The sequence below is a fragment of the Scylla paramamosain genome, chromosome 14 (genome assembly GCF_035594125.1).
Source record: "Scylla paramamosain isolate STU-SP2022 chromosome 14, ASM3559412v1, whole genome shotgun sequence".
Classification (NCBI taxonomy): Eukaryota; Metazoa; Arthropoda; class Malacostraca; order Decapoda; family Portunidae; genus Scylla; species Scylla paramamosain.
This window is the reverse complement of record NC_087164.1, coordinates 21,477,423-21,491,587: the sequence shown is the minus strand read 5'-3', so window position 1 is coordinate 21,491,587 and position 14,165 is coordinate 21,477,423. Positions and strand designations below refer to the sequence as shown.

The window sequence follows — 14,165 nt, the reverse complement described above, 5'->3', positions numbered from 1 at the left end:
TAATGTATGTGGGGAAAACTCTGGTCATTATTTTTTTGGGTAGGGAGTCAGCCACAGGTACTTTAGCCATTCATCCCAAACCATACATTTCTGAGACAAGCATTATCACTTTGTAGAACAACTTAAGGCTTTCCTAATTCTTATAGAAGCTTCAAAGATGTGCATTAGAATAATCAAAAAGAACTGATGTGTACAAATATTGTACTGTGTTACCCAGCCAATGTAAGGACTGGGTGACAGAGGTGTACTTGCTTTAGGGGAATGGAGATTTCAGACGGCAAAAACAAAGCACACTTTGATTAGCACAGATAGCAATGAATGACACCAGGCTTATTTGATCAGATAGAATCTCATTCAGTTTCTTCACTGTCACTTGCCATGTTGTCTCTCTTTTTATTTTACCCCCTTCAAGGTTGGGATAGTTCGAAAGGGTCAGGGTATGAGGATTACCATGACTCTTGCAGAGGGGCTCAGGGAATGCATTTTCACTTCATGAAGTTAGTATTCATTGTGTGTGTTGCCAGTGGCATTTATGTACTATTTATTATGGGAAAGGAAGAGAAAAATAGGGTGAAGTTTTGAAATATTTTGAACTGTAAGGTGAACTAAAGAAAGCACGTGATTAAGTTTTGGAAAGGAATCCTACAACTAGAGTATTTGACATGCCTCACAGTGCCCATATACAAGGTGGACATTGCCTTTAACGTGAGTATGAAACAAAATGTCACATTCATCTCATTGCAAAAATGAAAAGAGGAGGGTGTCCACAGCCATGGGAGGCCACTGCTATTAGTCATAACCTCATGAGTGAACTATGAAACCAATAAGAATATTGGTGCATATCTTATGAAGCTTCTCTCTTGGAATCAAACTGTCAAGAAAATGGCTACATTTGCCTGTCTACTTTGGCCTTGTAGATGATTAGGTGAAATACCCAAGGCTGACATATATATATATATATATATATATATATATATATATATATATATATATATATATATATATATATATATATATATATATATATATATATATATATATATATAAAATGAGATTTCCAGTAATGAGAAGATACAATATTTGTATGGGTGGCACAGAACATTTGCAACCATAGCCCTCAGACTGATGGCTCAGGTTCATTCTTTCTTTCTCCCCAGCCCCCCAACTTCCCCTCCCCCATGGGTTCCACCTCTTCACAAAGATCGCAGGACGACCCACGCCACACCGGTATTAAAAAAATCTTCCACGCTTTCGGCTTTCAGTCCTGAATGAAGCACAAGCTGTGAATGTTAAAGCTCAACCTACATTAGCCTGTTTCATGCTATGTCTGAAAAGTGTAGGATAGTGGCTGGTAGATCAGTGTCCTCCCTTGCCTCTTCCTTCTCCCTTGATTAATAGACACCCACAATCCTGTTGTATGTAGAAGCCATAAGCTGAGAATAGCCTGAGCATTGGTACTTAGCTTATGCAACTACAGATTACAGAATTTAAGATTCGTTCATTACATATTTGAATCTTTTGTGGTTGATAATAATAAGCTTGAATGGGTTTGGTTGTGTGCTCAGGTTGTGTTCAGCTGTGGTCACTCCTGCACCAGCCTAGCAATCGGGTCCCCTTTTCTTTTTGCATCCGATAAATGTTTTCATAGTTTTATCCGTTAGTTTGACATGTTAGTGAGAATATGATATTTTGAATGTTTACACAAAGGAAAAATTTTAAATGACGACATTTCCATATATTTGTTGACATACAGCACTGCCTCTGGTCCAGTCACAAAAGAAATGGCGGTGTGTGTGTGTGTGTATATATATATATATATATATATATATATATATATATATATATATATATATATATATATATATATATATATATATATATATATATATATATATATATATATATATATATATTCCTGAGGCTGTTACAATACAAAAAAAAGTTGCAAGTAAATGGGTCAGATTCTCAGGGGTTCAAAAATCTTAATTACATATTAGAGTTACAGATGATAGATATGACACACAAAAAGGCAACTTAAGCCACAAGTCATGACATGTACTGTTAGCATTGTATCACAGTAATTTTTCATTATTTATGCTCTAGAAAGAAGAACTATAGTGCAGTAGGTTATCAACACTCATGATATCAAATGCCTGGTGGAATCTCATCTGTAATTGTCCATGCTCATAAAGCATCATAATGGTTCTAAAAATCAGACCCAAGTCAAGAGCTATTAACCTAATTATGACTATAATACCAATCATATGACTTTTAACTCTTCTGTGTGTGTGTGTGTGTGTGTGTGTGTGTGTGTGTGTGTGTGTGTGTGTGTGTGTGTGTGTGTGTGTGTGTGTGTTTCTATGTATGTATGTATTTCACACCCCAACATGTTTGAAACTATTTCCATGTGTTTAGCAGCATGTCTCTGAGTGCCTCCTTATCAGTCTCTATACATCCTATTATGGAATGGGTCCAGTAAATATACCAGTCACTATAGCATTTAGGCCGTCTTGTAGTCTGGCAGAAATTTCCTTTTTGTTCATTGTTCATAGATCTTGATTATCACATGCTCCAACCATAATCCTTTGCTTTATTACGGTATGCATGGCTCACTCACTTTATATACCAAAAAAAGGATGGAGAGAGGGAATTGGGTACCTCCTCCCTTTTATTTTTATTCGTACAAGGAGACATGGTACATTTTTGTCTCGGCTAACCACCTTCAAGAGGATATATATATATATATATATATATATATATATATATATATATATATATATATATATATATATATATATATATATCAACTTTTCTGAAACTTCAAAGATTCAGGTGAGATAAAAAAACTCCCTTCCAGTAATAATTGCTATAAGAATCTGCCAGTCCACATTGGTGCCTCACCATTTATGTGTTACTTTGTGATGTCCTTACCTAAGTGTAAAATCATTAACTTATAGCACTCTATTTTTAGTACTAAAGTTAGGAATCAGAAACCATGTGTTCAAGTTTCTTTTTCTGTTATGTGTTTAATTAGGGGCCATCATTTCTTTTTGTAAGTTGGATCTTGTTCTTTCAGTGTTTGAGTTCTCATGATTGAGCCTGTTATCTGGTGGTTAAGCACATGTGTTAGGGATGGAGAAAATAATGTATATCCACACAGTTATATATCTCATGTATAGGCAAGGTTTGAAATAACATGTTGCAGATATGTACAGTATTTTTTTTTATTGTACTCTTAAGTTTATCAAAAATAATTATATACACGTGATATTATGGCTGCATGTGAGATAAATTCAGCAGCATTATTTTCCCTATTTAATGTGGCTGAAATATTACCTAAACTCAAGCCAAAGATGGTTAAAACAGTCACATAATTTCTCTTTGGGTCAATAGCTTTGTGCTGCATAGTTAATACTTGCTAGAACTCTATTTTTATTTAATTCTTCCCTTAAAACTATTTTTCTTGCAGGAGAATTGTTTGCTTTTGCCCACCCAAATAAAACAATTGCATTTGTTATTAGGGAGACTTTCCTTCCATGGTACCTTCTCAATTAATATAAGAAATTTTAAATACAAGTAGCTACTGTAATTGCTGGTGGATTAGACACACCTGCACCTTAGATGCACTGCAATTTTGTAAGATTTAGAGAGAAAATTATTGGATTTTGAGGAAAGAAACTGTTTCTTAACAGATTTATTTGTTGTCTTTCTACCATGGGTTCAAACACTGGAAAAAAAAAAATCATACTAGCTAAAATGCAAAATGAAATGCTACAAGGAAACCAACCTTGCTCATATTTTATTGTATTTCCATAGGGATGAATTCTGTTACATTTAACATTTTTCTTTTATTTAATTCTGTAGTTATCCCTTTGTTGCTTTTATGCCATTTCACTCAACTTCAGAATATATGTGGTAAAAATATTAAAGGAACACATTAAGGCAACCAACCCTACTTTAAGTAATTACAACAACAATGTGAGTGTGCAGTTTGTTTACACACTCATCAGAATATAAAACAAGTATCTGTTATTTTCTCTCTCTCTCTCTCTCTCTCTCTCTCTCTCTCTCTCTCTCTCTCTCTCTCTCTCTCTCTCTCTCTCTCTCTCTCTCTCTCTCTCTCTCTCTCTCTCTCTCTCTCTCTCTCTCTCTCTCTCTCTCTCCACACATCATATGCACCAGAAAATACAGTAGATTAATTTATTTATACTCATGGGAATGTACATATTGATTTTGCATACAAGATGCATGTACAATTTCCATCCAAAAAATGAAAATGTACCATCATCAGTTTTGCAACATCTTTGTAAATTTTATCTTTTATTAAAGCAGGCTGGATTTCTTGTATATTTCATGACAGCTGCTAGTGATAAATAATTTTGAGGGAGAAAATTTTGTTCAGAAATACAGGAACAAGCATGGAACATGCAGATCTATTATTGCTGAAGTTATTTGAATATGTCAAAATATAGGAAAGTGTGAAAGAAATCAGAAAAGGATGGTGTTCAGGAATTATTGGCTCAGGAAGATGAAAGGCATGTAAGGGGTTATGGTTGACATCCCAGATCTTAAACATTATTCTGAAATGGTCATGGCAAAGATATGTCAATCCAATGATTACTTATTATGGAGACAGATTTGAATGCCAGTGAGTATGTGAATTTGAACTTGGGCTAAAGTTATTGAGATCATTTTCTTCTATATCTTCTTTTTCATTTGTGATCAGACACAGAATACAAAGAACAACTAGAGCTGTAATAGAGTTGGCTGTTCAAACAGTGCACAAAATGTTGCAGAGGGTTAGGCATATGGACAAAATGGAAGAAGAGCAATTAGTGAATATGATAAGATCTGATCTGAGGAGTGTAAGGTTAAGAGGAAGATAACAAATGGTTAGAATGGACTTTGTGAAGACAATAGGAAATACTTGTATAATGGAAATAGCTATGGAGCAAGGAAAAGTGGTTATTTATGATAGGAATGAATGCATGAAAGGGAAAGGTAGCCTTCAGGGCAATGAAGTTTTTTCACATCTGGTATGATCAGCCATATAAGTCAGGTGGGAGAGAGGGAATAATTCTGTATTTAAAAAGATATCAATCATAATTGGCAATAAAGTGAAGAAAGTAGGAAAAAGTGGTTAATATTAATATCATTTGTCTCATTATGGGATACCATAATGGTCCAAAACTTTAAGAAATCATGACTGAATAATTCACAGACATCCACATTAACACATCCAATCATGGTTACCCACCTGGCCTGGCTATGGTATCAGTAGCATGTCCACACACTAATAACATATGGCTAAACAAATCCTCAAAATGCATATGTATATAGAACATTTTTCAACTTTTACCTCTAGCAATACACCTGGTATTTGATATATGTAAGTTTGAAATATGCAAAATTCGATCATATGCGGCTAACCTAAATGTGCCAATTATTCTCATTATACAAGAAAATTCCCTATTATGCGAGTAGTGGCGGTGGTGCAACTGGTTAGTGAGATAGGGTAGCTGACTTGCCATAGATAATAGTGGGTGCAAATGTTTTCCAACAGTTTCCTCACACTGCGCACAGCCCTCACATAGGCCACACACACACACCAGTCTCATATTCACCTCTGTTACGAGAGGATCTATTCACTCTTTGGTGTTTGGAACAACTATTTTGTGCTTCTTTAGTGCTTCTTTTGTGATCACAGTTTGGGTTCTAAATGTCCAACTCCTAGTGCAAATTATCCTTACTAATGTGTTTTACTGTTGCTTTAGTGCTTTATTTTTGTGAAACATTGCTATAATAAATAGCAGGTTTCAAAACTGGGTCATGAACATAACCCCCTATAATTAATGGGATAATAAGTTCAATACATGCAAATTCTCATTATGCAAAATTTTCACAGAATGTAACCCTCTCATATAACAAATACCTGGTGTATCCATAAAAATTCATGTTACAGCCTGTATCTGTGAGAATGTAATGATCTGTCTTTCTCCATCTCACTGAATTTGAGCATTCTAAATTACATTGTATAATTATGCAGTTGTACATTAGGACACTGCAAAATTGTATACTTATGCAGTTGTACATTAGGACACTGCAAAATATCTTTTTTCCCTTAAGATCAATTATGTAATTGTACATTAGGACACTGCAAAATATCTTTTTTCCCTCTATGGTATTAAATTTCTTACATTTGTATTCTCTCTTTTGTGTATCTTCATGCAGCACAAGAAGAGTATGTATATATATGTACACTACTGTATCAAAATAACGAAATAATGACTGCATCTTCCTCTCTCCTCAGTCATAGTACATTAACTCATTTTCTAATATCTGCAATTTTGTATTGTATACTCTATAGATTAAAACAAGATAAATCAAAATAAGGCAAAGTTAGTTAGGCTAGTAAATTAGTGAGAATGGACTTTGATGAAAGAAAAGCAAAAAAAAAAAATGAGTGGTGTGTTGTAGTAGAGTTAAGGATGTTTGACAGCCACCAGTCCAAGCACCATCTAACTGTGGGAAATAAGGAATTTTAAAAGTCTTAAATTTGAAGGTACCACTCCTCTGTTTGATACAATATTTTACTGATTCTGATGATTAATGAGAAAATTTCTTAGTTGATTTGTCTGTAAAAAAATGTGACAGCTTACATTAGTTTGCCAAAAATCATTTACATTGTATATGAAATTTCCTAAGAAGCATTTCTAATCCTTTTGAAAGGAAAAAAAATCATGAGTGATGTCTATCACTTTTAGGGCTTTTTAATTCATAGCTTAGGAAAATTAATAAGTTTTCTTGGCTGGAACAGTTCAAATACAGTCACAGTTCCTGGAAATGTAGGGTTCACAAGATGGTTTGAAATTACATTATGCATACTCTTTCAATAACCTTGGTGTTATTGACAAATGTATTTTATGGGATGCACTTTAGCAGGGCAACCTTATTCTGTAGTTTACAACTGTGCAGCAGGAGACTGAAGAAACTATGTTGGGTGTGTTGATTCCCATGCTATAGATAGTGTATATCAATAGATTTTGAAATATCTCTTCATGAATCACCAGGAAACAAAGCTCTCAAATTATATATGTGCTTCTAAATGGTATCCTGCACAAAAACTTTGTTGAGTTGCATGAAGGTTTGTATATTCTCTCAAAAGTTGGTAAATGTTTTGTGTGTTCCCTTATAGTGTGATGAATCATCTATTGTGGATCAATGTGGCAACACAATGGCTTATTTCACAGCAGCTGCCAGTCTAGTTTAGTGTGCTTAGCTATGTGATTTGTAAATGTTGAAAATTATTTATTTATCAACACAACAAAATTGCTTTGTGTGTGTGTGTGTGTGTGTGTGTGTGTGTGTGTGTGTGTGTGTGTGTGTGTGTGTGTGTGTGTGAATAAATTCTGGAATATCAAGATTTTGTTTGTTTTTATTCCTGTACAAAATATGTTGTGATGTACTGTCATGTCTTGGAATCTTGCATGCATTTCATATTATCTGCATGTTCCCTGCATGATTTACATTTGTTGAATGCATTTCAAAGACCAAGTAACCTGAAATATTTTTTTTACAGAGGAATTTTTCCAGTGAAATTAATATGTTTATAGAGGCTGTCTTGTTCCAGTTTCTTTCAAAACTAACCCCTTTTTTTTCCAAATAAAAAAAAAAGTATCATTTACTTTAAAATAATGTATGCATTTGTCATCATCCATATGCAATTTTTGCCTTGCCCCTTGGTGCTGACTTGCTTGAGATGGATATTTTAGGCAGAGAAAATGACTTACCTCCACTCCACTGAATTCTGATACTGATGATAATATTTAATACAAAAATATGGTTTGCAAGTTACGTTAGTTACTTTTCTTTATATTGAGTGCACTTTCCTAGCTTCTATAAATAGTGCCTGGCTTTATGATAAGGAAAGGGAAACTAAGGAATCATTGCTCATCCTAAAAGTCTTCCTCCTACAAAAGTAGAGCTGCTGCTAATTTACTGAATATGGCAAAAATATTATAAATTTAAGTTATAAGATTTCAATAAATAATTATTCTTCCAGCTTGAAAGAGATACAATACAAAGGAAATATTGTAATTGTGATAATAAAACAATAATTATTCTAAAAAGTGGAAAAGCCCAGCATTTATGATAGTTAAAATTGTATGAAATATATAATATTGTAAGAAATCATTATTTCTTCTTTTTTAACAGGCTAGATCATGCGTGCTACATTCATATTAGACATGTTAGCCATCATTACTGTATTACTGTCATATTTGGTGTACCCAAAATCTAAAGGAGAATTTTTGATAAAACAGTATTCCTTTGACATCTTTATATGAATGGAATTTAGCTTGCATACCTTTTTAACACTTCAGAAAGTAATAATTAAAAAGTTATTTTCTTATTATTAATAGCATGCTCCCATTGAACCTAATACTTTAAAGTAGGATATAGAATTACAGTGAACAATTAAAGTAATTTTTTTCATATAATGCCACCATATGTTAGGAAGAACTTTGATGTTAGTATATGATTAAAAAGTTAAGATGTCATGTTAGTGCAATAACTCTATTGAGAAAAAATTTGTCTGTAGAGTTGTTCTTCATGTAGACATTCTTTCTTTTAAGGTCAACATATTTTGGATACTGTTTTTCCTGAATGTCCTTTACTAATTACAACAGATGTAGTGTGCCTTGTATTGTTGTAAAGATTAATTTTCTAAAAGCACCTTGATAGAGCACATTTAGTGTGTGTGCTTCATTATTTTAGTTTATTTTTTTATCATTTACCTTTATTTATTTATTTATTTATTTATTTATTTATCTATTTATTTATTCATATACATATTTTTTTCTTAAGTTGATTTCAACATTAGTATACTATCAACAATCACTACATAGTGAAACATTGACATGTTTGTCATTGCCATATGGTTAATGAAGAAAGGTCATATGAGTAAGTGAGGAGTGAGACATGTTAACAGACAAGACCTTTTATCTGTTTGTGAAGATCTTGTGTGTGTGTATTTGTGTTTCAAATTGATTGTTATTATCAATTTGAAACCTCTTCCAGGTTTTATATGCCTTGTGCTCGTAGAGGGCACTATTCTTTTCGATAAATATAATTACTCTAGGAACAGATATTTTAACATGGTATATTGATTGATATAAACTGCAGTTATAGATCTAAACAGCAGTAGGATGCTAGGTTAAGGAATAAAAGATGCTCAAAAGAATTGGATTCCTCTGGATCTCAACTTAAGAACTATGAAGGTTAGTAGTAGAGTTGTAATCTTAATTTTCATTATCAGTTAGAGGCATGCTCCACAAGTGTGTCATTTTCACACCTCTCAACTGTTTCCCCTGCCAGTTCTTCAAGCAAACTTCATGGGAATTATTTTGAATGGAAAGAGCACCTAACCTCTATACTGAAAATAATTTCCATAAAAATTTATCATTTTGCTTCAGCCACAAGTGTCAAAGGTATCTCAATCGCTTTCTGCCTCAATCAGGAATGTTTCTTATAGATAGGCAAGCTTATAAACAGGATCAATCACTGTGTCCCATGTCATTTCCAGAGTCAGCATTCTTGAAATATTCATATAACCATGTAAGAGGCTTTCATTCATCTTCATGGAGCAATAGCTGAGTGGAAAGCTGCTTGTTTCCATTGATTCCTTTTGGATGATTTATTTTCCCATAAACACCTCTTGAAAAGATTTTTGTATCCTGAACAAGTTTAGTTGAGGGATTCCTTTAGACCTTAACAATGAAGAAAAGGGGCCCTACATTCTCAGTTTTATCTGTTTTCTTATGAAATAAGCAGAATGTGCTAGGTATTTTCAGAAGGAGCCCAAAAGAGTTAGGAAAAGAAGTTTATGCATATAATAATAAACATCAGGGTAATAAAGACCTCAGACAATCCAGGGCAATTCCAATGAGACAAATCATTGCTATGAACCTTGTTGTTGATCTCAGCATTGCTAAGTCCTTTATATGATATTTCTCCTTTATCACCCTCCCACATTTCTCAGTTGCACTTACTTAGCTTAGTTTAGTCAATGATACATTACAAGGCATCAAAAGTTCCAAAAGAGCTCACCTGAGGTTAAATTCAAGTTGAGAGTCTGCACCCAACCCCCTCATAATATCAGATTCTTTAGACATGGTTATAGAATCTGTGCAGGAAAAGTTAAATTCTACAGTAATGAAGTGAACAGTATATTTTTAATTATTCTATCCATTGCCCAGTGTAATATCACTGAAAACAAAGCACCACATTAAAATACTGGAAGTTTGGTGCTCTCATTTTCTACAATGTTAAAAGTTTCATGTACAGTATATTGATATGATAGTCACTTACAGTTCTACATATGGTTTATTTATGTAAGTAATGCTGCAAAATCATCATTGTTTTCAAAGGTAGGTTCTATGCTTGCATGGATTAGTCTTGGTCTTATTATGGTAGCATGAAAAAACAACACAGTTGTGGGCAACTTGTCTGTCAAGGTTCTTCCACAAAGCCTTATTCCTCATCTTTGTAAATCTACTTGTATCCTGCCTTCCATTTCAGTAGCTTTTCATCCATTCTGTCCATATAGTCAAACCAAGGCAGTCTACTTGGCCTCAGCTCCTTACTGATGTCTTCTGTTTGCATCTCAACTCTTTCATTGGCCATCTAGTACATCATTCTCACCATGCTTTTGTTAGGACATTCCAGGCCTTTAACTCAATCATATTCATTATCTTAGATTTTATTACTATAAAGCACCAGATCTCTAATATGTACATATGCAGCCTGTGTGCTTTTCATGTGCAGAAAAAACTTTCATTATTAGAAAGGAAATTAACTCCATAAACTCTTCTAATGAGTTCTGATTTTCAGTACAGAGCTGATTTTTGCTCTATCTTGCACTAGTTATGTCTCTCAATAGTTTTCTTTTTTGTCCAATGAATAGTCCATATATCAGCATTTCTTGTTAAGGGAGGATTGCAAGGACAGGCATACATTCATGCATACATTCACATTTGTAGGCACATCCACAAGCTTGCTTTTCATATCTTAGTCTATGCACAAAAAAAAAAATTATGTGTTTTACATTCTTTGCATACATTAAATAAAATAAGTCCATTTCATCTTTGTGCTCTCACTCATCAAACACAGTATACAGAATGTATTTACAATTCACTTTATGTTTGCCTACAGCATGTGTCCAAACATTACTCATTGACACTGGCACACTGTCTACACTTTCTATCACCTCCAGTTAATTCTTCCTGTTCCTCTGCATTTCTTGTCCTATTCCATATTGCCGTATAATATGGCCTAGTCACCTGTATATAACAATCCCAAAGGCACTGTAGTCCAAATCTAAAGTAGAAGACTTAAGCACCAATCTTTGATGGACAGTTACTTCATTGTACATTGCCTGCAAAAAGTATAGAATATATAGCCTTCAAATCACAAGGGGAAAAAAAAAAAAATAGGTACCTCACACACCAAGCTCCTCAGTAAGTCAAAGGGAACGGACCAAGTAGTAGATGCCCACATCAATAAGTACAACTGATTATTTTGCATTATTTTGCCCCCTGGTTTCCTCTATTTTTACTACCCTATTTTGATAGTATTTTTTTTTTCTGGCATATCTCAATGGTTCTGCCAATCTCATTACTGAGAAAGTGTTAACATTTTTAAGTCAGGATGCTATAAAGTCCATGAAAAAAAATATATTTCCATGTTTTCTCTTGGTAACTGAAAAAATACATGGGTAATTGAAAGACTACATGCCCTCCTTTTGGCAGACACTGCAAACTTTTCACTTTGTATGTGACTTTACTGATTTTACTTCACTACCACTTTATTAGATATTTACCTTTCTAGTGCTCAGAGAACATTTCCAGGTATCATGTAAAAAGATTAACTAGGGAAGAAGTCTACTAAATCAGTCAATCATCACTAAGAACATAATTAACATAAATCATTTTGAGACATCTTTGATGTACTACAAAAAAAAAAACCAGTAGAATGTATTCCACAACTTTGTATAGAAGTCCGAGATTTTAGGTTAAATGTTCCATCATTATTATATCAGGTACTGTAGTTCACAACAATTGCATGTGCATTATTCAAGTGAATAATTCTTGGGCTAAGGGACTAGTAATCCACTTATATTATGTACCATATTTAGAAAGTATTAGCAAAAGCTAAGTATATACATATATGTTTTAGTAACAGTCCAAGAATAAAAAAAATGTTGAAATATATTGGTTAAAAAAGTGACCACTTTGTCATTATATAGTAACTTATGTAACTATTAGTTATGCATGTGTAAATAACTAGACAGCAGCTTATAGAGTTGCTGTGTGCATGAGTAGATTTGCACAATACTCTCCTTCAGTTCAATCTCAGTGGTGATGTTCGGTGGTGGTGGAATACCTAAGCATTTCACTGTTATGAATGGCAAGCATATTATAAAACTACATCCCACCTAAGTTTTTATTTTGATTTGATGTTGCATATATATAATGAGATAGAATTTCATTTAATCATTGTTCTGCTGTGATTTTATAAGAGTTAGAGAAGATGGTGGCTGGTCTCTGCTTGAATTTAGGGTTGGTGCCCTGTACTATACCATATTATATTTTCTTTACATGGATTTCTCTATCATCTATATTGTACCCAAGGATAGTGCTTGGCTAAAAGCTCTTTAGCCATTGTCTCTCTCTTATTTTCCAAGTGATGATAGGAATTCACAAATGCAGTTGGATTTCTGAGAATGAGTGACAATTATTAATGTGCTCTACTGCCAATAAGTCCAGTTGTAAGGAGCACTCAGAGAATCCTGGATGGTTGACTAGTCTTGTCTGGAGCTCTTAATGATGTGTATGATCCCATACTGTTTGAGTACTTCTAAGACTTGGTGTTGGTGATGAAGAAATCATCACCACCTTGTTGAAAGTATGCTTGGCCGTGGCATAAATAACCTATGGTTTGAAAACTGCTGACTAGTTCATTGAGATGTGTAAGCATGGCATGAATCCATGTTATTGCAGCTGTCATTTTCTGAGTCAGTCAGTTGTTTCCATAGAATTCTATCTCAGCCATTGGCTCATTGCCTTGTTGGAGTTCTTAAGAACAGTCCTCAAATTTAGATAGACAGAAGATAATAGAAGCTGCCGAGATTAGTTACAAAAAATTAAATGAAATTATATGTATATATAGCAGTTTATAGGAGACCTGTGCTATAATTCATGTTATTCCATCATAATTACATAAAAATGAACAGATCTTTTATTGTTTATTGTTCTTATGTAATTATCATTTATTCAAAGTGGTATAAATAGTTCAGGATTTAGTTGGTCAAACTTTAATCACTGTGAATATCATCTTGAAACTTTTATCTAACTTATGTCATTGCACATGTCTGACTACTTTGTCAGTGTAGATACTCACTACCTGGATTGGGTTTGGTATTACCAGCTGCAGAATTCTGCTAATTTCAAACTTTGACTCATTTCTTGTGTCATTATTTTTTGGCACACAGATGACCTGTTGAAAGAACCAGTTAGGGGTAACCATCCATCACTATATATTGTCATGGTTATTCTATAAACTTCTTGTGACAGAATGGAATATAGAGTAGTTGAGAGAGTCAAGAGTAGGTAGGAGTATGGTAAATGCAAGAGGAAGAGAATGGTTTATGCTAAATGGAGAACAGAGTGCTAGAGCACATAAGAAAAAAGAGAGAGAGGAGAATGAAAGGATTATAACTTGAAAGGATAGGAATAGATGGAGACTTTCATCATGGCCATCATCTTAGAAGAATTGCTAAAGAACTGGAGACAGATAAAAATAAAGATGTTACAATGTTTAATCACATTACCAAAAAGGTAAAAAGGACAACCTTGATCTTTCATGAAATATATGTTACAAGTTAATGTCAATACAAATTAATAATGATAGGAAAACAATGGAAATTATGAATAACAGATCAAGCAGGGTGTGTGTGTGTGTGTGTGTGTGTGTGTGTGTGTGTGTGTGTGTGTGTGTGTGTGTGTGTGTGTGTGCACATTATTGTTCTCAAAATGTTATTTCCATTAATCGTGTTCCTTTCAGTCATTTTTCAAAATATATAATCCACTTATCAGTTTCATAAACCT

At 33.7% G+C, this 14,165-nt stretch overlaps 1 protein-coding gene across 27 annotated transcripts in view; it reads left to right on the top strand.

Moving 5' to 3' along the window:
* The window catches only part of LOC135107013 (kinesin light chain-like), a 100,456-nt gene that overhangs the window by 79,130 nt on the left and 7,161 nt on the right, over positions 1–14,165 (top strand). For 5 of the 27 annotated variants that reach the window (XR_010271548.1, XR_010271544.1, XR_010271546.1 and 2 more), the window contains one exon: positions 1,158–1,227. The exons of 20 other annotated variants lie outside the window; for them this stretch is intronic. Coding sequence is in view for 2 of the 7 variants with exons in the window: in XM_064016566.1 (XP_063872636.1) it covers positions 1,158–1,268 (111 nt within the window). In the remaining 5 variants the exon portion in view is untranslated. Of the gene's footprint in view, positions 1–1,157; positions 3,521–14,165 lie in introns of those variants that run through there. 2 more of the 27 variants (XM_064016566.1, XM_064016562.1) reach the window with 1 other exon arrangement.